The sequence below is a fragment of the Centroberyx gerrardi genome, chromosome 5 (assembly GCF_048128805.1).
Source record: "Centroberyx gerrardi isolate f3 chromosome 5, fCenGer3.hap1.cur.20231027, whole genome shotgun sequence".
Lineage (NCBI taxonomy): Eukaryota > Metazoa > Chordata > Actinopteri > Beryciformes > Berycidae > Centroberyx > Centroberyx gerrardi.
In genome coordinates this window covers 11,241,337-11,264,807 of record NC_136001.1, presented here as the reverse complement: position 1 = coordinate 11,264,807, position 23,471 = coordinate 11,241,337, and the positions used below count along the sequence as shown (strand labels likewise).

Below are 23,471 nucleotides of genomic sequence, written 5' to 3'. Positions count from 1 at the left end.
AATGGATTTTTACAGGCGGACGGAAAGCTAGTTGGTGTGCTGCCTCTGAAAAGCAACTCCAAAGCTCTCTCTTGCGTGAAGAGATCTTTTTTTCCTCCATATGTTCATCAGGGCGTGACGTACATCAGCCATTCCGGCCGGCCTGCTTGTTGAAACCGCGGAAATGTTCACTAAATTATTGTAGGCTATTTTCATGGCTACTTTCTTATGCTAAACATCCCAGTCAGGGGGAAAAAAATACACTGGTAACTCCTGCTATAGCTCACCGCCATGCTGAATGGGTTACATCTCCCAGATTGACTGTTTGCAGTCTTCCACTCTCTGTTATCTCTGTGTGTGTTCTCTATTTGCATGTTTTTGTGTGTGTCTGAACACAATGGCACTCTCCCTCTTTCTGCAGAGTTGCCCTATGGCTGGGAGGAAATTGACGACCCACAGTATGGCACGTACTACGTTGAGTAAGTTTTATTGATTTATTTATGTATCTTTCAAGCACTTCAACTGCCATGCTACAAACAGTGTAATTTGTTTCTTGACATACACACATACATGTACACTACATATTCCGCCAGAAGGGTCAGAGCACGAGTGCACATTACACTGCTAAGTGTATATTAGCAATGGACCGGCATAAATCAATACTGTCTAAAAATAAACAAATGGATGTAGCACACGGCTCATTTTGAAAATTTCCATCTGGTGTGAGGATGCTCTGTGTTATGCAACACCTGGAGAGGAAGCATTTACCTGGAGAACAGTTGGAGTTTCCCGATCAGGATTTTCCCATTGTTTATCAGTGGGTGGCAAACGGAATCTCTGTGGGTAACATTGCAGTTGACCTGTATGCGAACACAGCGCTGATTGTGTTCTCCCTGTGTTCACTGTGTGTTTGTATAAGTAAGCAAATGTGTGTGTGTGTGTGTGTGTGTGTATAGTACGTGTGTGTGCGCACGTTCGTGTCTGTGTGTGCATATTGTCTGTATTTGTCTGTGTACAAAATGTGTTTCTGTGCTCACCGCCCCAGCAGGAAATCAGTGAAACACAGCCATTATAGCAGCAGTACAGAGAGTGGGGAGATTTTCAACTGGAAGGCAAGGAGGGAGGAGAGTGGGGGCTGGAAGGAGAGGTAGCAATCTGTTGTGATGAAAAGAAAATGGGAACGCTCGTGTTGTTTTATTGCTCAGACTGCAGAAGGATCCCTCCTAGGTAGAAGCGACAAGAGAGAGAAACTCTCACTGTTTGGACAAGGAGAGTCAATGGCACGTAGATGGAGCTCGCTGCTGCCAGTGTTTTAGCTTGAAATGAACACAGTATGAAACAATGGCTTTGGTTTGTATGCCAGGGGGACAACAGGCTGTTTACCTCGTTGTAAGAGGAACAGGATGTTGCTGGCAGTCAGGGGTTCATTTCCTACAATATTAAATGGCTAAAAGCCATGGTAGAGTTTCTCCACACAAAGAGGATGCAAGCCAGCCTTTATGTGTGCTGTGTTTATGAATGCATTTATAATGGCGCCACTCCACAGTGTGCCTTTATTAGAAAATCATGGTTTCTGTATAGGAAAATGCATTCATAATTGATTGCATACAGATGGTGCATGGGACTCAATATATAAGAGGTGTGTGTGTATACTGTGAGTGTGTGCTTATGAATTGCAAAACACCTGAATCTGCGTGTGTTCATGTTCCAGCCACATCAACCAGAAGACCCAGTTTGAGAACCCAGTCCTGGAGGCAAAGAAGAAGCTGAGCCAGGAGACGGCTGCTATCCAACAAGCCGCCGCACCTTCTCAAGGTAACAGCACTGATGCACGGGTTACCCTCTCCAACTGACTCTATTAAAAAAACATGAAAAAGAACTGTAATAACCATGGGAAAGGAGTAGGGATGGGAAGATACGCTTATATTACGATATGATACGATACACGATATGGGGTTCACGATTCGATACGACCACGATACAATTTGTCAGTGACAACAAAGTATGTGCAGAATTATGTTTATTTCTGAGCCACAAATCTGGCTTGCTAGAACGTAAACAACAATTTAAAAATGTCATTACAAAGTGCAAATGATTATAATTTGGATTTGAGAAGTTGTGAAATTGTGATGAGCAAGCCGTCTCATTTGTGATTACTGCAGCAGAATAAAATGGAGCTAATATCACAATTCTTTTTTCTGCCCCACGATACATATTGTCCGATTTTTGTATTGTGATATATTGAATTCCGATATATCGTCTCATCCCTAGGAAGGAGTCATACAAAGACCACACTGAAATACATTTCTACACATAGAAACCTATGATTGCTGCAATATTTTCCAACACAAGGGACAGTGACCTTCACCCTACAAACATCACCATGAGATATCGTGTGCACGAATCACCCCTTGGCTCATGGGCTGTGATGTCTCCCGCAGGTCTCTACACTGTCTGCTGTGTGTGGGTAAAAAGAAACAGCACAAGAGATTCCAATGAAATTAAAGTTACCTAAAATAGATGAAACTCATTACTTAAAGAAAGGCTTCACATTCCGCTCTACCTTGCCCTCCTCTGACACTCTCCTCTTATTCTACTCTTATTTATTAAATTATTACTTCACTATTATGCGTAACCATTCGAGAGACACAGGTGTAGCTTTAGCTTTGACCCTTGCACTCCTTGTTGGAGGCTTGTAATGTTTCCAGACTAAGAATTTAAGCTTGCTCTATTTTTGTACTATGCTCTTTATACATGCTGACCCTTTCACCTCAGTCGGGGCAGTGTGATAAATATGTTTCTTTAGAACAGAAAGCAGTGCCTAAGTTGTCATTTTACGCAAGGACAGTCCTTCAAGTGTCCTCAAACATCGCTAGCTTTTAAAAATCAGCCTAATTTTATTTTTCAGTTGATCTGTATAATACAAGTTTTCATCAGTGCTCCTATAATGCTCTGTTCTTTGGGTTGACAAGCCATTTTTCTCCCATAATAAACATTATGAATTAAGTATGCTTTCATTATAATGGATGTATAATAGATTACAGTGCTGCAGCAGTGCAGATAGACAGCCCCGCACCGCTGGCAAGGCTCAGGCAAATGGTTTGAGCGAGAGAGGGGATGCATGGGAGGAGGGCGGCTTTTAGCAGAGTGTGTGGCAACAGCTGGTGGAACAGCACATCAGAGAGGCCAAGCATAATAAGACATCTCTCCATTCAGGTGTGTGGGGACTGAGGAAACCGCCATCTCTCCCCTGATTACACAACCTAGTGAGCTGTCAGGCGGTTGCTATGATGAAACCAAAACATCATCAGTCGGCAGTTACACCTCAGGCTAGGTTTCAGATTTTTACAGTTTTCCAAGGTAGGAGATTCCCAGGGAGTTTCATATGAGGCGTTAACAGCACCTCAAGCTTCAGAGGAGACTCATCTGTGGTGTTTGTCAGTCAGCCAACATGCCAGGCTTTGTGCCTGCATGCGCTCCATGGTTGCTTTGCTCTGATTGGCTGTCTACATTGCTGTATTAGTTGTCTTTTGGCCTCCCAACGAGAGTCATTTTAAATTCTGCTATTCAAGCTACAGTCTTGACAACAGCAGCTGCTGTTGCTCCCTTGATAGAGTAACAAAGATGTCTAGTCAATTATGCTGAATAATGTCACTGGAGATTTACAACGCAATTGAGTCACACATGAGAAATCAAAAATTGTGGCTGTTTGATGCCGTGGATCTGATGGTTTCCTCTGCCGCTGGCTTTCAAAGTCTGCCCACAAACATTGGCACAGAGACCTTCCTCAGGCACTCCCACACAAGTACAGGCTCGCACACGCCGCTCGCACTTCCTCTCTGTCTCTCTCTCTCTCTCTGTCTTTCTCTCTCCCCTTCTCCCTCCACTCCCTCTCTGTCTGTCTCTCCACACACAAACATGCAGCCAGAGTAGTATTTCGGCTGTCACGGGGGGGAGAAAAAAACGCATTCCATGTTGAGTTTATCAAGCAATTTGAATGTGATTATGTAAATGAGCTTTGCTTGATCCATGCAACAGGACATCTGGAGTCCACACTGACTGTGATAACTTCCACTCACTCGCAGCCCTTCATATCTGTGGTGGCTGTTTATAACTGCTGAATCACATGACATGAGAGTGCCTTCATTTAAATTCCTTAGAAGCCCCCAGACAGTTTCAACAAGAATGTCAACAAAAATAGAGGAAATAAATGGGCAAATTTGCAGTTGTTACTTTCTAGCCAAGCTGCAAAGCTCACCAAAATATTTTTACCTTGGAGGGAAACCAGGCAAAGCTACGATAACACATCTGATCATCCTGGAATGTACAAGTGATAGGTCTGGACAGATTTTGCTAACATTGTTATCAGATCTTGAATCCATTGTTATCCAGATATGGAAATGGTCTGCCTCACTTTGCAAATTCTACTTAATCTGGACACAATCCAGCCACAGTGCTCATACAAGCAATGTAAAGAGATGGAGAGGTAGAGCTATGCAGACACAGGTTTAAATACGAATAACAGCTATTTTCATGCCAGATGTGGACACACACGATGTGATCTTGTAAAAGCCGCTTTAGAAGCGGATATAAAAATTTTAATTGAAATGGTCAGTGTAAGTGTAACTAAAGGCAAATACCACACATTCAAGATATCTTGTATTCAAGTCTGGCTCATAACCATTGCCACATATCATACTCAAACATTTCCAAATGTATAAAGATTCTTGACTTGGTGTCATTCCCAGAAAGTGAGAGTCATGTCACATTCTCCCAATATACAATCGCTGGAATCTGCACCATTTGTCACCAACTGGCTACAGTTTTATACTTTTTGAGTCTAAGCTATAACCCAGTCCAGGCCAGAGACAGCAGGCAGCGAGGAAAAAATGTCGTGTCCGTGATCTAAAGTGCTGATAGCACAGTAATGCCAGATAGTGGAGCTGCCCAATTTAATGCAGTGTGACCCTGACAGTTTGTTATCTACTGTATTACGTATGCCACAGCCAAGCTGCTGGTTTATATTGATGTTGCCACTGACCTTAAGTTGTTCCTTATTCAAGTTATAAAAAGGCTCCACTGACAAACCTCTTTTTTCTGACTCACTGGCTGCAGTGGAAAGAGCATGAGGAGAACCTCATGGTAAATTGGACAATTTCAGAGGTGTTACATCACTGCTCTGGTCTGTAGGATTGTAATGAGAGGCATGCAGCACATCAAACAAGTAAATTAGCAACCAAAGCTAACATTTTATATAATTTTATCTCTCACATCTGTCTATCGTGGGCTCCTTTCACAGCAGGGATGCACACAAAGGTTTCTATTGATGGGTTTATCTAGTTCAAGCATGTATAACATGCCTGTTAATTAGAAATGGATGATTACTGTGTTGATCCTTAGCACATTATGCGTATAATTGAGGTTCAATGCAGACATCGAAGGATTTTGCTGTCTTTCATGAAGAGTATGCATTCATTAATCAGTGTTGCCGCTTTTGATGCTGAGCACTGTTTTGAGATTACATTTGTATTTGATATAGCCTGTCATTAATTCAGGCTTTCTCTCTAACCCCCCCCCCCCTTACACACCCACATACACACATACCCTCAAACATGCACACACATACACATTGTGCGCAGGTAAGGGAGGTGCGTCCGGCTTCACTGCGGACCCCAGCCAGCTGAAGGGTGAGCTGTACCACACCGCTTTGAGGAAGAGCTCCCAGGGATTCGGCTTCACCATCATCGGGGGCGACCGCACGGATGAATTCCTGCAGGTGAAGAACGTCCTCAGCGACGGCCCTGCTGCCCACGACAACAAGATGGCCTCCGGTGAGCAAAACCTCTGTAGACAGACTCACACTGCTTCAAGAGTCACCACAGACCTGGAGTAGATACAAAGGGCATTCCTGTTCAAATGAATCTCCATGAATGGTTGTTTCACTGGTAGATCTAAGATGCTCACCAGAGAATGTGAAAAATGTTATCAGGGAGGGGAAGATTGTTATGTGAGACTGATTACTTTGCACGGCAAAAGTTATCAGAACCTTTCCCTTGCAGTTGTGTTATATATTGCAATTTCTCACTTTGGCAACATTATAAAAAATTATTTGGCAGCCAACTTAGCTGTGCCAACAGATATTACTATGATGCACCTAGAGGTACCCATTCCACCTCTGTGGTGTTCACTTACCCTAACACTCTCCCATGAGTAGCAACAAGGCAATAACAACAACTTTAGCTGTGTCAAGGGCATGGTTTGTGGCAGACAGTCAGATTATGGTGGGTGTGAAGCCATCTAACATCTTTGTTGTTTAGTTTCTGATCTTGCTATTGCCTTGCGGCTGTCTACACATCCTCAGCAGCTGTGAGCTCTGTGTGTGTGCGTGTGTGTGTGTGTGTGCATGCACGTTTATTGTGTATGTGTGATGGGCACAATGGTGAGATGTGACAGAAAACTACACCCCTCTCTCCTCCGTGCAGTAATGATGTGGCTGAGAGCGCTGTTCAGGTCTGTTCAACAATGGAGTGAGTGAAGGAGGGACAGGAAGAAGCTAGCAACGAATGGCAGACTGAAGATAAAGGGAAAGGGAAAAGGTAGAAGGAGCTACCAAAATGAAATATGAGAGCAGTGAAGAGGACAGGGACATTTTTGAAGATAGATCAAACTGACAATGCCAGGAATGCTTTCCAAAGAAATCTAGGAAGTCTGATGTCTAGATTAAATATCAGAAGAGAAACTCCCCTCGTCTTTCTCTCTCTCTCTCTCTCTCTCTCTCTCTCTCTCTCTCTCTCTCTCTCTCTCTCTCTCTCTCTGTCTCTCTCTCTCTCTCTGTCTCTCTCTCTCTCTCTCTCTCTCTCTGTCCTATGTATGGATGTATGTATCACTCTCTCTCTCTGTCCTCCCAGGCGATGTGATAGTGGAGATCAACGGGACGTGTGTGCTGGGGAAGACCCACCCGGAGGTGGTGCAGATGTTCCAGTCCATCCCCATCAACCAGTATGTGGACATGGTTCTCTGCCGCGGCTACCAGCTTCCCCCAGACGTCGACCTAGACAGCGATGACCCGCCTCCCCCTCCTCCTCCCCCGCCGGCCACCCAGCCCCAGCAGGCCCTGCAGGGGGGCGAGGTGGTGACAGCCGTGCCCCTCATCAATGGGCAGCCGTTGCTGGTGAAAGGCGACGTCCTCCACGGCTCCTCCCACGAGCTCCACTACGTCACCACCGACGCCAGCGGGCGGCCCGTGGTGGCGGCGCTGCCCAACGGGAGGCAGGGGGAGCGGGGCGAGGTGACCGCGGCCATGCTGCAGCCCGAGCTGGTGAGCGTGCCGCTGGTTAAGGGGCCCGGAGGATTCGGGTTCGCCATCGCTGACTGCCCGCTGGGCCAGAAGGTGAAGATGATCCTGGACGCCCAGTGGTGCCGCGGCCTGCTGAAAGGAGACGTCATCAAGGAGATCAACAGGCAGAACGTCCAGACGCTGAGCCACGCCCAGGTGGTGGACATCCTCAAAGACCTGCCGGTGGGCAGCGAGGTCAACGTGCTGGTGCTGCGAGGAGGTGAGAGACCGAACACTGCGTCTGTGTATTTGTCTTTGTGTCTGTCTGTCCATCTATCTACCTATCTGTCTATCAGAGGTGGGGTTTTGAGTCACATGACTTGGACTCGAGTCACAGTTTTAATTGCTTGAGTCTTGATGCATGAAGAGAACACTTGAGACTTGACTTGGGTTCTGGTGACTTGGGACTTGACTTTGACTTGTATTTTGATGACTTGAAAAGGTTTCTAATGTCTTGACAAAAGATCTTGTGTTTGTGTTATGAGTTATGAGATTTGTTCCACCAGATGACTGAATTTAAATTTGTATGGATTGATTGAATTCAATGAAGTTGAAACTAATTTTAGAAATCAAACTCAGGATGCTCTTACCAAGTTCGTATCCTATTAAAACCATATTGCAGTGAAAAGTCCTAGATATTTAGTTTTCTTTAAGATATTAAATTGATACTGGACTCTTGATTTGTTCTGACTTGACATTTAGACTTGCAACTTGACATTAATGACATGGACCTGACTTGGTAATCTATATTTAGACTTGGGACTTGACTTGAGACTTGTGCTTCAAGACTTGAGACTGACTTGGGACTTGAGCAAAGTTGACTTGGTCACACCTCTGCTATCCATCTATATCTATCTATCTATCTATCTGTGTCTCTCAGTCTGTCTCTCCACCTGTCCATGTACCTGTCTCTTTCTTTGCCTGTGTATCTATCTCCTCCTCCTATCCGTTCTATCCATCCATTATTCTCATGCCTATATGCCTTTAGTGAGTGACATAGTATGTTATTGCTGTCAATACAACTTCCAACAGTGCCCATGGGAGGTGGGGTCAACGTGCTGATACTGACAGCAGGTGAGGTGGGGGGGGGGTGACCGACCTCACTCTGTTTGTACTGTAGAAGCCTTGGTGATGTCACTGTGTCTGCAGTCTGTAAGGTCACCACATTAGGGACTGCTGCCTCCTTAGCGGAATAGATCCACCTGCACCCCCTCAGCTGTGGCATATGGTGATTAGACTCAAACCAATACAGCCCCATTTTTTTTTGCCATCACATGCAGTATGCTTCTCTACACACGCACACACAAACTGTAGATCTCGAGCATCTGTCCCCCTGTGTGCCTCCACTCAGCCCGCCTCTGTTTCCATCGACTCTCACTGAGGCATACTGCAGTCTGTTGCAAGTCTGAGAGGGGGAATTACATAAGCGTGAGGATGTGCCTGATTCCAAGGGAGGGGGGGGAGGGGGAGGGGGAGGGGGGGCAGGCACCCTTCAAATGTCTCCTACATCCATCTCCAGCTGCCCGGGGGAATCGCTGCGCAAGTCGATGAACCCCGGATTGGCTTTGATCATCAACAGAGCGCAAGGGATTTCTGCATGCCTCTGTATCCATGGCCCCTTAAAGAGCCATGGCTAAATGGCTATAGCGTGGAAAGCCCCAGGGGCCCTCCTCCTTGCAGCCGCACCCCAACCCTCCTCTTTCCTCTCTCCCAAACACCCACACTTCTCACCCTTACTACTGTACCACCGTCACCATGTCCTACTCCACTGACACACTGCATGACCCCACAGCAGCCAGAGCGGGGCTCAGCCTCACTCAGCCTGCCCAATTGAGGAGCTAATGCCAGATTTAACCCTCATTAGAGAATGGCCCTTGGCTTGGACGTGGAGGCCTGTGTGTGTGTATGTGTGTGTGGAGGGGGTGAGTGGTGGGCGGCACTATATGCATGAGCGCAGCAAGGGAGGGGATGGAAGGAAACGAGTCATGTGGGTGGGTGTGTTTCAGGTGTGTGTGCATACTACGTTTGTCGCATTTCGTGCTGTTGATGGCAGTCCTTGGGTTGGGTCTTTCACAATGGAGCGGAAAAATTGAGCTGCATCGCCCTTTTACATCAGGCTCCATTAACCCCCTCACGCTCATCAGGCCGAGTGTTGGTCCCAGCGCTGTAGGGAGTGTTTGTGAATCCGGTTAATGCAGGGAGGAGGGGGGGGGGGGGGGTTATCTCTTTTCTAGGAGATGAACTGTAGGGAACAATCTGAGCGCGAGAGATAGAACGTGTGGGTGTACTGTACAGCAAACAGAGAGATGGGAAAAAAAAATTATTGGTCATTGAATTATATGCATGAATCTCTCTCTCTCTCATGTTCTCACTCGCTCCCTCGCTTTGCAGTGGGCTTCTCCCATGTATTCCGCACCCCTCTGCACACGTACATACATTTCCTATTTATCACACACGGAATGTATGATCCCTAATGGAGCGGTCTTTAGCGAGTAGACCCTCCTGAGTTTAGAGCGTACCACAGGTTTATTTTTAAGTTCACTGCTCCTGTTTCTCTGTCAGAGAGGCAGTGCCATCTGGTGGATGGTGGTTCAGTGACGGCTGCTGGTCTAAATCTTATCCGTGTTTCTTACCATATCCTGTTATATGTCTCTCCATAGGTCAAACGTCCCCTGTGAAGAGTCTAAAGCCTGTGAGTAAAAGCGGATATCTTTTCCTATTTCCTCACTATTGTTTCCCCATGGGCACTTATCCCTCAATTTAATTTCAAAGCCTTTTGTCCTTCAGCTTAACCAGTAAAGCCTCTGTTGCATCGAATTAAATGATAGCAATAAATTTGAATATTGATTATGTTTCTGGGCGCCTCCTTTTGTTTGCTCTGAAAAACGGTCTTAATTACTTCCTTTCAGTATTCGTATTCTTAGGGCATTGTCAGGGGATTGCAATGGTAATGAAGCATAGAGGAGCCTCTTTAGATATGGTGGTATTATTAATACAACAGTTTTAGATAAAGAAGTTGCCCTTTCTCCCTGAATAGGCCTGTCACGGCCATAGGGAAATCTCTCATTTTTCCTGTGGATTTTAAATTACATTCAAATCCCTTTGCTTAGCCATCAAAACAATGGGAGGGATGTAAAGGGAAAACAGTCTATGTAAAAGAGAGCCGGTGAAATGACCTTTATTGCCTTTGGTATTCTATCACCATTAGATCCTCAGCCACTTGCCTGGGATAATGAGGTGTAGAGACTATCAATAAAGTGTGCAATGCCCTTCATAGGTGAATACCAAAGGATATGTGATCTAATGAAAAACAGAACTAAAATAGTAAATTTGATTTTGTCTTCATCTAAAATCATGTTGATGATATTATTATGTTAGATATTTGAGAGAAAAAAAAACCCGTATGGATGACGACTATACTATGTGTATCTGTGTATTTGCATATCCATCAGAGACAGGAAATGACGGCCAGCACAGAGACTTTAGACTGTATGACAGACTCGGCTCCCCAGGCCCTGCCTTACCACTCCAACACTAGCACCCTGCGCTCTGCCGACTCCCCCAAACGAGACGCCACAGAGATGTACCTCAAGTCCAAGGCCCTGTTGGAGAGCAAACGTGAGTTTAGACCAACACTGGTTGTCCTCAAAAGTCAATTTAACTTAACACCTTGCTCTGATGAATAGTAACTGAGTGTTACTCATCCACAGAGCCTCACACCAAAGACATAGATGTTTTTCTAAAGAGAGACATCGAGACGGGCTTCGGTTTTCGTGTTCTGGGAGGAGAAGGTCCAGAGCAGCCAGTAAGTATATGCAACCTGTCCTGACCGCCCCTGAAATGCATCCAACTCTTCTGTTAGAAATTGCATATTTTTGAACATAATATAATTTGAAACTTTCATCATAAGAATTATAAAAGTGTTATTAAACCTTGTTATATAAGGATTGTACTGTAAGTTGGAATGTTTGCACTGTAAATTCATAGACAATAATGTTGGTGTATTTTCATGTGATGTAGAACACAACTCCAAAATTATATGAATGGATTATACAAAGTTTGTGGGTTGCTCAAACGGCTTTATATGCCATCATATAACAGATTTCATATTTCTTCCCTGTATCAGAATGTGTTTCCCCAGGTGTACATTGGAGCCATCGTGCCCAACGGCGCAGCAGAGAAGGATGGTCGTCTGAGGGCGGGAGACGAGCTCATCGGCATCGACGGTGTGATGGTCAAAGGTCGTTCCCACAAGCAGGTGCTGGATCTGATGACCAACGCCGCCCGTAACGGTCAAGTTATGTTGACCGTACGCAGGAAGGTCATCTACAGAGGTGGGTGATGAGCAGATGACATAAACTTCAGCTTTGTCACTCTATAGTGATTCAACCCAGTTCATGAAAGCTTTTACATTTGCTGTCCTAAATACCCGGTGTCAGGTAGAAAGAAAAGAGCGCCACCTACAGAAACTCAACCTTCATCAACAGAAAACCTAAGGAAAAAGACGTCACACAAACCCAGTTGGGAGAAAAGCAAACACATCCTCTCTCCCTAGAAAAGCCTTTGCTGCTCTTTTAAAATGCTAACGTCTTGGAGCTCCTCCAAGACTGATGCTATAGCTGCTTCCAAACACACTGGTGCACTGCCAGTAGCCGCCATTTTCTCTGCTTTTCATAGCCATAAAGTGAGAGATTTTATGAAGTGAGTTGTGGGTGTGACAAATACTCATAAGGGTTTAAATTATTCTTTAAGTGGCAGCCAACCACCGTACTCGAGGTGTTTTGGCTCGAATATTGTATTATAAGTACAGCTGGCTAACCAGAGTAGTCAGCAAAGGGGCGGGGGCCTTTGGTGCTGTCATATTCATATAAGACAGGGTAATTACTGCAGAGACTGAACACAATGTTGCTTGTTGTTTAGGCCTTTTTTTTCGATAGGCCTGCAACATGTAAACACTCAACAACATTGTGAACACACACACACACACACGCACACACAACACACACAGATATACACCAACAAACACAGACACAAATACATTAGCAAACTAAATTAAGTCTCATCTGTTTCTGTTCTATTTCTCATCTGTATCCCTCCACACCAGATGCGACGGAGGAAGAGGCCCAGAGCATGGCTCCAGTGCTGGTGAACGGTTCTCCCAGGCTGCCCCGCATCCCGATGCCCAGCGCTCTGGACCATGAGTCTTTTGACATCACACTCCACCGCAAGGACACCGAGGGCTTTGGCTTCGTCATCCTCACCTCCAAGAGCAAACCCCCACTGGGAGGTGGGAGTCGGGTCTCTCAAGCCCTACATCAATATTTAAAAGATTTCTTTCTAAACTCATTTAAATTTACTTAGCCAAATACATTTTTGATTTATAGATGGAAAAGAATGTTTGGTCTATGTTAATCCAAAATACAGATTAAATGACTCTTTCTGGTATCATGCCAATCAGGTGGGGGCATAAACCAGACAACCAGTCACATATTGGATTCAAACGCTCTAGTATCTGCATCATAAAAGAAAGAGACACAGCATGATTGTCTATTGAGGGGCATATGAGGCATAGAGCAAACAGTCAATTATATGGAAGGAGTCAAACAATCTAGTTACATCAAAGTGGGAGACAAGTACAACAATTACTAGGCTGAACAGTCAGGCAATCATATAGCAGTAGTCATAGAAACAAACAATCAAGCAGTAGGGAAAAACCAAAATCATCAAGCAGGGAGACTGGACAAGAAAGATTGGTTCAAAACTAAAGGCTTTTTAAGAGCCTGACGTTTCTCCTGTGTAGTCAGTCCTTACATCAAAAACTGAAATTCTCAGTCCAGACATAATGCAGGCAAAGCCATTAGTGGGTTCAGTCGTAGTGCCATACTGCAACTATAGGTGAGGCCTTTATGTTGTATTTCTAGTACTATTAAAGTCCTTGCATGATTAAGCCATGCCAAGCCACCTCAAGTCTTTTTGTAAGCCAGATAAAGTCTATGTTTTTTGTAATGGTCGGTACAACTGGTGTCTAAATGTCTCTTTTCTCCTCCTCTGCCTTTTCAGTTATCCCACATAAGATTGGCCGTATCATCGAAGGTAGCCCCACTGACCGCTGCGGTCTGCTGAACGTTGGAGATCGTATCTCAGCGGTCAATGGCCGCTCCATCATTGAGCTTTCTCACAACGACATTGTTCAGCTTATCAAGGATGCTGGCAACGTTGTCACCCTCACCGTGGTTCCTGAGGATGGTGAGTATCTTACATTTATTATAGTGTGTGGGTCTTATGATATGACAAATTTAATTCCAAATTGAGATACTTCAAATTTTAAAAAAGTGACACATATTCCCTCATCCCATATAACCCTATAAAAGGATTGATGGCATAAAATAACTAAACAAACTATTTTATTATTTAAAGGATAGTAGGTAATCTAAGTCCTTGTTGACAAAATTATAATCATTTTACAGACTGGATCCTCTAGCTATTCAAAAGATACTGAGTGAAGAACATTTTGTCATTTTTTTACGCTGACATGCTGAAATCTCACCATTGATTTCAGAATACAAAGGCCCTCCATCTGGAGCCAGTTCAGCCAAACAGAGTCCAGCCCTTCAGCACAGAGCCATGGGTCAAAGGTCAGCTCTACAGGATGAACGGTAAGGATCAGCTCTCACCAAACCAAGACTTGAGTAAGGTTAAGGTTAAAGTTTAGTCTACTTTGTTTCTCAAGGGAGACATTTGTCTGTGACTCAGGCTACTGAATAGTCCAAATAAGACGCCTGTGTTCAAAAAACATGTACAGTATAGACAATATACAGTAAAATACAGTATACACAATATGAAGACAAATGAAAATACCCTCATACAAACCACCACTCTCCTTTTTAACATCCAGCATAAATTAAGTGTTATGTTCTGCATAATGACTTGCGATTACCCTCTTCAGTATGTGGCCTGCGGCATGCTGTACACAACATGCATTATTGAAGAAATACATAGACTTAACCGAATACCATTGTCTGTTTTAGTTATAACCTAGACTTGGAGGAGAAAAGGGAGGCAGTCAACTGGTCTGACTACAAAACCCTGCCCCTTAGTGAGCAGGGAACACTGTGTGTGACAGGACCCAACCAGGTGAGGATCATACTCTTATTTATTCCAATATATGTTGTCTATATATTAGCAACTCTTTGGGGTCAAAGCTGCACTAGGCAAAATTTTTTGAATAACAAGCACGTAATTCATGATAAGCTGTGATCTATTTGGCTCTATGAAACCAAATACAAAAGCCTAATACAGCTTATCGGTTTAAAGCAATGCATCCTGCTCCCATCACATAATTATCAGCTCTTAGATTTCTTCATACAGTCCTCCATACTGGGTTCATCATAGTTATCATTAATGCAACTTTGGGATTAATAGATTTAGACAATGAAAAACAGCCAATCACGAAAGAGGGAGAGTCTTCAGTGAGTTCAGTGAGCCGTTACACATCTCAATGTCAATTGGGTTGAATAAAAATAAAAATCGGAAAATCAGGAAAGGGGGAGGGGCTTAAATGGTATCACCAATCAAAAGGAAACTCTGTCCCAAGTTCAACAAGCCATCACTCATGTCAATACAACTTTGGGATCAATAGAAATAGAAAATAAAAAAATGGCCAATCAGGAAAGGAGGAGGGGCTTAAATTACATCATCAATCAATAGGATACGCATTCTTGAGTCCGAGCAATCGCTCATTTCAGTGTCACTTTGGTATCAATAGAAATAGAAAATCACTGGGGAACTCTGTCCTGAGTTCAACAAGTCGTCCCTCAGTGCCAGTTCAACTTGGGAATCAACAGATAGATAATCAAAATAAAGCCAGTCGGGAATGGGGGGGACAGGCTTAAGTGACACCACCAATTGATAAGAAACTCTCTCCCGAGTCTGGCGAACCATCACTCATGTCAATCTGACTTCAGGATCAATAAACATAGATGATGAACACCAGCACAATTTTTTTTAGAATTTTTTTGGGACGGACCGACAGACCAACGGACTGACAGACCAAACTATAGTCGCTGTTGGTCGCGGCTAATTAGCTTTGATGACGGAGTGGAGCTGCAACAGAGGGGAGCGTCCCATCCCTGCTAATGGTAGATTTGCCATATTTGCCCAAATTAAATTCTGGTGACTGGTACGGTCACTGGTGGGAAATCATATCTGTGCACAGGAAGTGACAAACCGAAACTTCAGAGTGAAATACAAACTGTCTCCTAAACAGCAGTGAGCGAGCACTCCGTTCAGAGAAAGCTGGACTCACCATTTGATCTTTTTGCTCTCTCGTCCCTTTGGTTTCCTTTGGTATAAAGCATCGCAGACCGGCAGGGTTGGTAAACATGAGCGTGCTGTGTGCAGTTTAGTGAAAAACTTTTACATGATTTGTGGGTATTGATTCAAACAGTTTGTAAGCCATTTAGGGCTGCCAGCGTGCGAAGTTGCCTGGTGCAGCTTTAACAAAAATGTTTTATCACAGAAATTCTGCATTAAGCGCTGCTCACATTTATACCTGTTCCACACAGGGTTGTCTGACAGTGGAGTTAGAACGGGGTCCCAGGGGCTTTGGCTTTAGTCTGCGAGGGGGCACAGAGTACAACATGGGCCTGTACATCCTGAGGCTGGCTGAGGATGGACCTGCTCTGCTGGATGGCAGGATCCATGTGAGTGGTCCTTTTGTTAGGGAGACCTTTCAGATTTTTTGTGTGAGTTTTAAATCAAACAGTAGACACCTGGTACATTTTTGCTGTGGCTAGAAAGAAGTTATCTTCATGCCTTGATTAACACAGTATATGCAAAAGTCATTACATTCTCTGTGTATGCATCTAAGCTCATTTGGAAACTCTCAGCATTGCTGAATACAGTTTGGCATGCTATTATGCAAACCATTAAATTGTTGAAATCTAATTTCCTTGTTTATTAAAGAGAGGTAAATTATAGAAAATATAATTTCTGTGGCTGTAAATTCATTGGAGATCAAACTAATAAATTATGTTTTAGCAGCTGCCAGTTACAATGTTGTTTGTAGAACGTTAAAAATGCCTCCAGCTGTGATGAGAATCTGCAAGTTTTGTTTACATTTTGCAAAAGCAATGCAAGCTCTCTGCACAGCATATAGGAAAGATAGGGCAGTAAGGTGGACCCAGGTTTAAGCCCCTGAGTCGGCAAGCATCCGCCCTAATGAAGCGTCCTTGGGTAAGACGCTGAATCCCTAGCAGCTCCGGGGGCGTTGCACTGCAGCTGACCCTGCTCTCTGACCTCCCTGTGGAGGAGGGCTAAGCAAAATGAGAATTTCCCGACGGGGGTCAAATTACCGCATTATTATTAGGATGAGAGGGAGATGGTGTCGGGGAGAAACAGGGTAGAAGGTCCTAGTGGGAATCAATCTTAGGCCTGCCAGAATGTGATCTTTGGGCATGACTCTGCCTATCCAAGGGTGCAGGGGAATGTCAACACAGATTAGAGCTTAACAGACTGACATGTTTACACTCTTTATCCTAAGTTATTTTGTCATCTCCAATAATAGAGGGTACCTCTAGGGTATTTCATGACTGTGTGGCATGAAATTTAGACTGCTTGATTATATGTGTCTGTGTGCTTGTGTGTACACGTTCGTGTGTGAGTGCAAGTGTATATGCTACTATACTTTGCTGTGTGTCATTACCTCCCTGTGAGTGTTTCTGTGCGTTTAATAATTGCATTTCCTGTATTGCTGACAGGTTGGAGATGAGATAGTGGAGATCAATGGGGAGCCGGCTCGTGGCATCTCCCATACAAGGGCCATTGAACTGATCCAGGCTGGGGGAAACAAAGTGGTGCTACTGCTGAGGCCCGGGGCGGGCCTGGCTCAAGACAGCAGTAAGTGCTGTACACACAAACACTTTATTCACTGCTAGTCTCAAAAAACAGATCAATTCAAGTTTCCTTCCAAAATGCAATATTTACCATTTGAAAAAAGTCACACTTGCTCTTACAAAGTAGAGCTCAATTCAAACCAATTTTGGTGCTTTTTAAAGGATAGTAGGTAACTTTAGTCCTGGGTTGACAAAATGACAAAATTTTCAGACGGCATCCTCTATATTGAATGATGAATTTCAGGTAATGATTGTTTTTTCCTAAAATGGATATATAGTGTTTTGGAAATTAACCCTTGAATTGTTATCTATATAATTCATAATGATGTCTATTATCTATGTATATTTAGTTTAGCAATGTGGGTTTCCTAAATATGTGTAATGGTTTGCAAAGAGGGGACATTGACAATAGTTAAGTGCACTGAATCCTTTGATCCACCTAATGATTAGCAAATGATAATGACTCTATCAATTTATGTTATTTGATGGAGCCTATTGATAAAGGGCAATATAAATAAACTTGATCTGACTTAACTATTGTAGAGTGCTACCCAAATTGAGTTGACTGAGTTTTTTGTTGGCTCTAACCATCTGCTTCTTTTTGACTCTTCTTCTCTTGCCCCTGATGCAGGTAGTACAGCTTCCTCTACTGTGTGCTACTACACTAACGAGCACCAACACTAACAGCTTCACTGCTTTTACTGGCCTCTCCTCTTTTACCTTGGTAACTCTCTCATGTCTTCCCTCTTTCCCATCATCTAAATTTCTTTCTTCTTCATTCTAAATGTCAGTCTTTCAAATGAAGCTTTTGTGTGGTACATCTGATATTCTCGTGAGCATCAATGAGTGTCTCCATGTAAAATGTGTGCTTCTCTTATAGGTCAACATGATCAAAAAATCATTTCACCCACGGGCTTTTCCAGAGAGGTATTTGTCTCTGACACATCACCCCTCTCCTCTCCATTTTCCACCGGGGCGTCCGTCTTTGTTTCCTCTCCCTTCTCCAGCGAGCTGAAGGAGTCCCCCAGCTGGAGCGCTCTGTCCCCACGAGGCCTCAGGCCCCGCAGCAACAGGGGTTTCGGCTCAATGGAGGGGAGTGGGGAGTGGGCAGACAAGCAGGTAGAAAGGCTCTCTCCCACCACCCCTGAGCATATCACCTTCTACAAGAGGACCAGGCCCGCAAAAGACTACAAAGAGCTGAGCAGCCCAAAGAAAACAGGGGAGACATTTTCTAAAGCCAAAGAGCACTCCCACAGTCCCAAAAAGACAGAGAGCAAGGCACAGGAAGCAGAACAGTGCAAGAGCAGGAAGTCTCAGACGCAGACAAAAACATGGTCCACAAACCCCGGCAAGTCTCCTCAAGCTGGATCGGCATCGACCCTGCAGCGCGCAGAGCATCAACAAGTCCCTCAGAGGAGATTAAAGGACTTTCCCAGCAGAGAGAGCCTGGATCATGAAAAGAAAAACGGCAAAAGGGGGGATTCTGAGATCAGAAAAAGCACACAAGGGATGGAAGGGAGAGGGGAAAGGACCAGGCCTGCCCGTGAGCAAGATAATGTTAACAAGAGGGCGGCGGTGGAGCCTCAACACCACAGGCCCACTCCTCGCACGGTCAAAGAGAGCGAGCAAAGAGCAGGTAGAGACTCGGGGCAGAGGGATACCACTGGGAAGAGCAAACCGAGAGAAGACGGTTATATAAGCAAAGAGACTATCAACAAAAGAGAAACAAGGTCCTCTGTTAAAGATATGCGGAGTAGAAAAGAGTCTGTTGTTTCTCCGAGAGAGGTGAAAGGAAGGGAAGAGGTTTTTTCCTACTCCAAAGAGGACAGAAGTAAGGAAGGCTTTGTGGCCTTCATAAACAGTATTCCAGGGACCCCGCAGAGCCCAAAGGGACCTATTAGCCCAGGTCCTTGGAAAGTGCCCAGCTCGGCCAAAATCCTCTCCGAGGCGGAGGTCCTGCGTGACCCTTTCTGATAGAATATAGAATCACACAGGCTTGAGCTGTGCCATGGAATACTGAACAGTACCTTCAGTGTTGTTATCGTCATTCTGAGTTCTTCCACTATAAAAACAGACAGAACTTTCCACTTTTATCAGCTGCGGACAAACATCTAGATTTCTCTTTTGTCGAGGTCTTTTTTGGAAAGTTCTGTTTCACGTGATGTACGGCATGTAGCAGCAGCAGTGCTCCCAGCTCCCCCTCTGCGGCTTCAGCAATGTTGATCTGGGACTTATGCATGTGTGGCATGCTCGGGGCCTTGCCAGACAGACATTACGAAATGTGAATATGTGCCAATTCTGGGAACCTCCTGTGGAATGACTACTACTAACCACGCTTCACCCATTACAATGCAATTATCCCATATGCAAGAGAGGAGAAAGGCCCTTGCCTCTCACCTGTGGTATACACAAACTGTGGCTGTCATCCAGGGTTTTATTTTGCTCTTGGTTATCTCTGGTCTCATTGTGGGATATTTCGACATTGTCTTTTTCTTAAAGGTTTGCTCAACTGCATGCAGTCGGTCCTTATGTTTGTTTTACTGCACGCGTTCTGCACATCACTGAGGATGATCCTTCTTTCCTTGTTTATAATTGTCATTCTGAACACCATGCAGATTTCAAATACTATCCAGCAAGCATTCACTTTACTGGGGACTCTAGACTGTTCTATGGTTATAGACACTGATTCTCCTCCATATAAAGAACATTATTACAAAAGACCAGAAACTTGTGGTTTGAGATCTTGTTTACCATGTGTATGATAACCAACCAGTGTGTAATTTATTGAGATAATAGATGAATATATGTATATGTAGCCGTACCAAGCCATTCCACATTTTGATATAGACTTCAAAGATTTGTCCCATCTTATCTGAGCTTTCACCATCCTTCCAATGTATTTCAGTGGTAGGAATTGAATTACCATGGGTCTTTGTAGTTCATGAAATGTATAGGTAATGTGCAAACTGCTATATTTACCAAATGTTTGATCGCTCAAAATGTGTCTCATTGTGGAATATAATATATATATATTTGAAATTTGTCATGTTTTGCAGATTCTAACTTTAAAATATCTATTGAATTCCATTGCACTGCATTTGCCCTTGTAGCATTACAGAATGACCATGAGTTGTATTTCATTGGTGATATTGACCTTGCTACCAATATGTTGCCATGTTATTAAAGATGTTTTTTTTATATAGCTACTTTTTATTTTTATTTTTTTTCTAAAATCTTCAATGTTCAAGGCCAAAATGGCTATTGAAGAATATTGTGCAAGGCCTGAATCATGTCCCTGGTGATGTTTTACCTTTGCCTGTTGAGAAAAGAATAGTGAGAATTTTTAAATCTATCTGTCAGTCTCTTTGTGTGATTATGTATCAGGGTAGCTTGAAGGCTAATAGAGTGTAGAGTGGTGTGTAGGTTTGCCGGGGTATTGAGCATGCTGCTAATGGGTGGCAGGTATACAGAGATCCCATCTTGTTACGTATTTCAAGGGTTATTGAGCTGGTGAATCGACTCCAAACTAGTGGTTCCCAAAGTGGGGTCTGGGGACCTTGAGGAGTCCCTGGGGGATTCCAGGTTGTGCCCAACAAAATGAAGAATAATTTAATTTTACTTTTATTTCACTCCCTTGGAGTTAGGACAATGAGAGAAGGAAAAACCAAATCACTATTCTGATTAGAGGTTACACTCTCCACCTAAAGTATAGACAGTGGGAATGGGACGATATATCAAAATTCAATATATTGCAATACAAAACTGTGACAATACGTATCGTGGGGCAGAAAAATGAATCGTGATATTAGCTACCTTTTATTCTGCTGTAGTAATCACAAATGAGGCGGTTTGACCATCACAATTTCACAAACTCTCCATCCAAATTGTATTATTTGCACTTTGTAATGACGTTTTGTTGTTTATATTTTAGCGAGTCAGTGCCATTGCTAGAAAGATTTATGGCTCAGAAATAAACATAATTCTGCACAGTCACATTTTGTTGCAATTGAGCTTTTATTTATTGCATCGTATCATGGTTGTATCGAATCGTATCGTGAGATTAGCATATCGTCCCATCCCTAATAGACAGTTATGCATTTCTATATTAAATCATAACTAACTACAAAAATCAAATGGGGTTATGGACAAAATCTTATCAAATTGGGTTTTGTGGTCTAACGCGGATATTTGGGGATTCAAAAAAGTTTGGTAGGCCCCTGCTCTAAAAAAAAAAAAAAATAGACAAAAGAGGTGGGTATACTCTGCATACCTGCTCATACAACTGACTACACTGCAGGATTATGACATATGAGCTCAGGGAATGCAATATAGTAGCAAACGATAACTTGTGATAAAGTCAATATCAAAGACAGTCAACTGGTGGTTAAGGCATCAATCTCAAATAGAGCTCTGAATAACACTAGTCTGTGATTGTATAATGGAGTTTTCAGGCTACAAATCACTTGAGGATGCACTATGAGCCAGTCAGCGGTAGGTTTCGTGCAATAGTTTGGTTGGTGGAGTATTACCAACCAGGAGCGTCAGGTACAGGCAGTACACTCTGGTCCAGAATCAGACAATGCCCTTCTTATTGTATGTCCCTTGCACTGTTGTACTCCTTTACACTTTTGTTTTGACCATACTGTGTCTCATCTCTGTATCATACTGTGGCCTTGCATCGCTTCATTAGAATAAAAATCCTTGTGGTATCTTCTACATTATGTGGGAACAGTAGATGTAAATGTTTGTATATTGTACAGCACCTTTATAAATACTTGCTGAGTGCTCTTTCGGGGAAAAGAATAGAGATATAACAAATTGCTCCATTATTTTTTTATGTAAAAAAAAAAAGAGAAAGAAAATATTTAAAATGGATTGAAAATGATAGGCGATGACCTTGACATGGTGTTCTGTTCATGCACTGAAAAATAAAGTTTTACTGAAAAAATAACTTTTGGATGTCTTTTACTGAAATTGAGATACAGGTAAAATACAGGAGAAAACCATATTATTGTAGTTTTGAATCATATATTATCATACTCCCAACTTCCTGAAATTGTTGATAAAACTAGCATTTAGGTTTCATATAGATGAACTCTAAACCATTGCACACTACAATCTAACAGTCCTATTCTGTCATTACAAAGCTGCATAAGCCACTGTTACTATGGCAGATTTCCAGTTGTCATGGCAGCCAGCGGCTTTGACTATAGAACTGGGAGAGAGCTCGACTGCTCAAAGTAGATACCTTTTCGGTTACAAGAGAAAGCTCAGAGGCAATCTTATGCCACATATATGTCTTGTCCATTACATTACATGTCCATATTTCAAAAGCAGGCATGAATCATGACGCCGTTAATGCGTTGGTTTTAGTAGAGTTTTTTACTTGCTATATATATATATATATATATATGTTAATATATTTGGAATGAGGACACAAATGAGATCTGTGCAGAGCCCCAGAAAATATCTGACTGGTTTCAAATTCTCTGTGAAACACCAGTGCCCTGAGAGGTATGAATTATAAAATAAATCTTATATAATCTATAAATCTGGGTAGGTACCCCATATTTCACTGAAAGCTGTGCTCATGAATTTCACATACTGTATTGAAACCAATGGAAAGAGATATGACTGTAAAACAATCAAAAGCTGTTTGACAAGGGTTTTAATATTTGCCGTTGGGATTGGGACATTTTTTTTAAGCATTTGTAAATCAAAATTGGACAAACCTTGAAATAATATAACAGTGTTGGATGCCTCCACAAAGAGCAGAGGACTTGGTGATCATTCGCAGGTCTGTTGCCAGGAAGTACTAAGTAGACTGTTTTTTTTTTTTTAACTTGTTTTAACCTTTATCCAAGGAAGTGCATGTGTGCTCTTCCTCAAAAATGCCCTGCGTCGTTTCTCTGTATATATATAAACAAAACAATATCATCAACCACAAAGACGACTGTGCTTCCATTCCTGCATGTCAATAGCTTTAGCCTGGTTTGGGCGAGACCCGTCCATCGCAAGCGGGACGGCCTCCACCCAAACAGGATGGGGTCCCAGGTGCTGTCTGAAAACATGGACTCCTGCCTCACGGACTGACAGATTATTGCAGTAGGAATTGCAAGTATTAAACTACTGTTCCTCACCACTCACCAGGAATTGTAGTGTTTTTCAGATTGATTCTCTCACTGTAAAACTGTAAAGGCCACAATTCTGTCTCGACCACCTACTGTCACTGGAAATAATCTCGTTCTTATTCCTTGTTTACC

At 43.2% G+C, this 23,471-nt stretch overlaps 1 protein-coding gene across 2 annotated transcripts in view; it reads left to right on the top strand.

Annotated features, from left to right (window-relative positions):
- The window catches only part of magi3b (membrane associated guanylate kinase, WW and PDZ domain containing 3b), a 119,228-nt gene extending 97,106 nt beyond the window's left edge, over positions 1–22,122 (top strand). Inside the window, exons 7-21 of one of the 2 annotated variants that reach the window (XM_071903793.2) lie at positions 401–458; positions 1,691–1,794; positions 5,619–5,810; positions 6,888–7,535; positions 9,976–10,007; positions 10,768–10,933; positions 11,026–11,120; positions 11,442–11,649; positions 12,420–12,602; positions 13,376–13,561; positions 13,875–13,971; positions 14,344–14,449; positions 15,880–16,017; positions 17,074–17,212; positions 18,089–22,122. In XM_071903793.2, coding sequence (XP_071759894.2) covers positions 401–458; positions 1,691–1,794; positions 5,619–5,810; positions 6,888–7,535; positions 9,976–10,007; positions 10,768–10,933; positions 11,026–11,120; positions 11,442–11,649; positions 12,420–12,602; positions 13,376–13,561; positions 13,875–13,971; positions 14,344–14,449; positions 15,880–16,017; positions 17,074–17,212; positions 18,089–19,182 — 3,446 coding nt within the window. In that variant the 3' untranslated portion in view covers positions 19,183–22,122. The remainder of the gene's footprint in view (positions 1–400; positions 459–1,690; positions 1,795–5,618; positions 5,811–6,887; positions 7,536–9,975; positions 10,008–10,767; positions 10,934–11,025; positions 11,121–11,441; positions 11,650–12,419; positions 12,603–13,375; positions 13,562–13,874; positions 13,972–14,343; positions 14,450–15,879; positions 16,018–17,073; positions 17,213–18,088) is intronic. The other variant, XM_078283556.1, reaches the window with a different exon arrangement.
- The last annotated feature ends 1,349 nt before the right edge of the window (positions 22,123–23,471 follow it).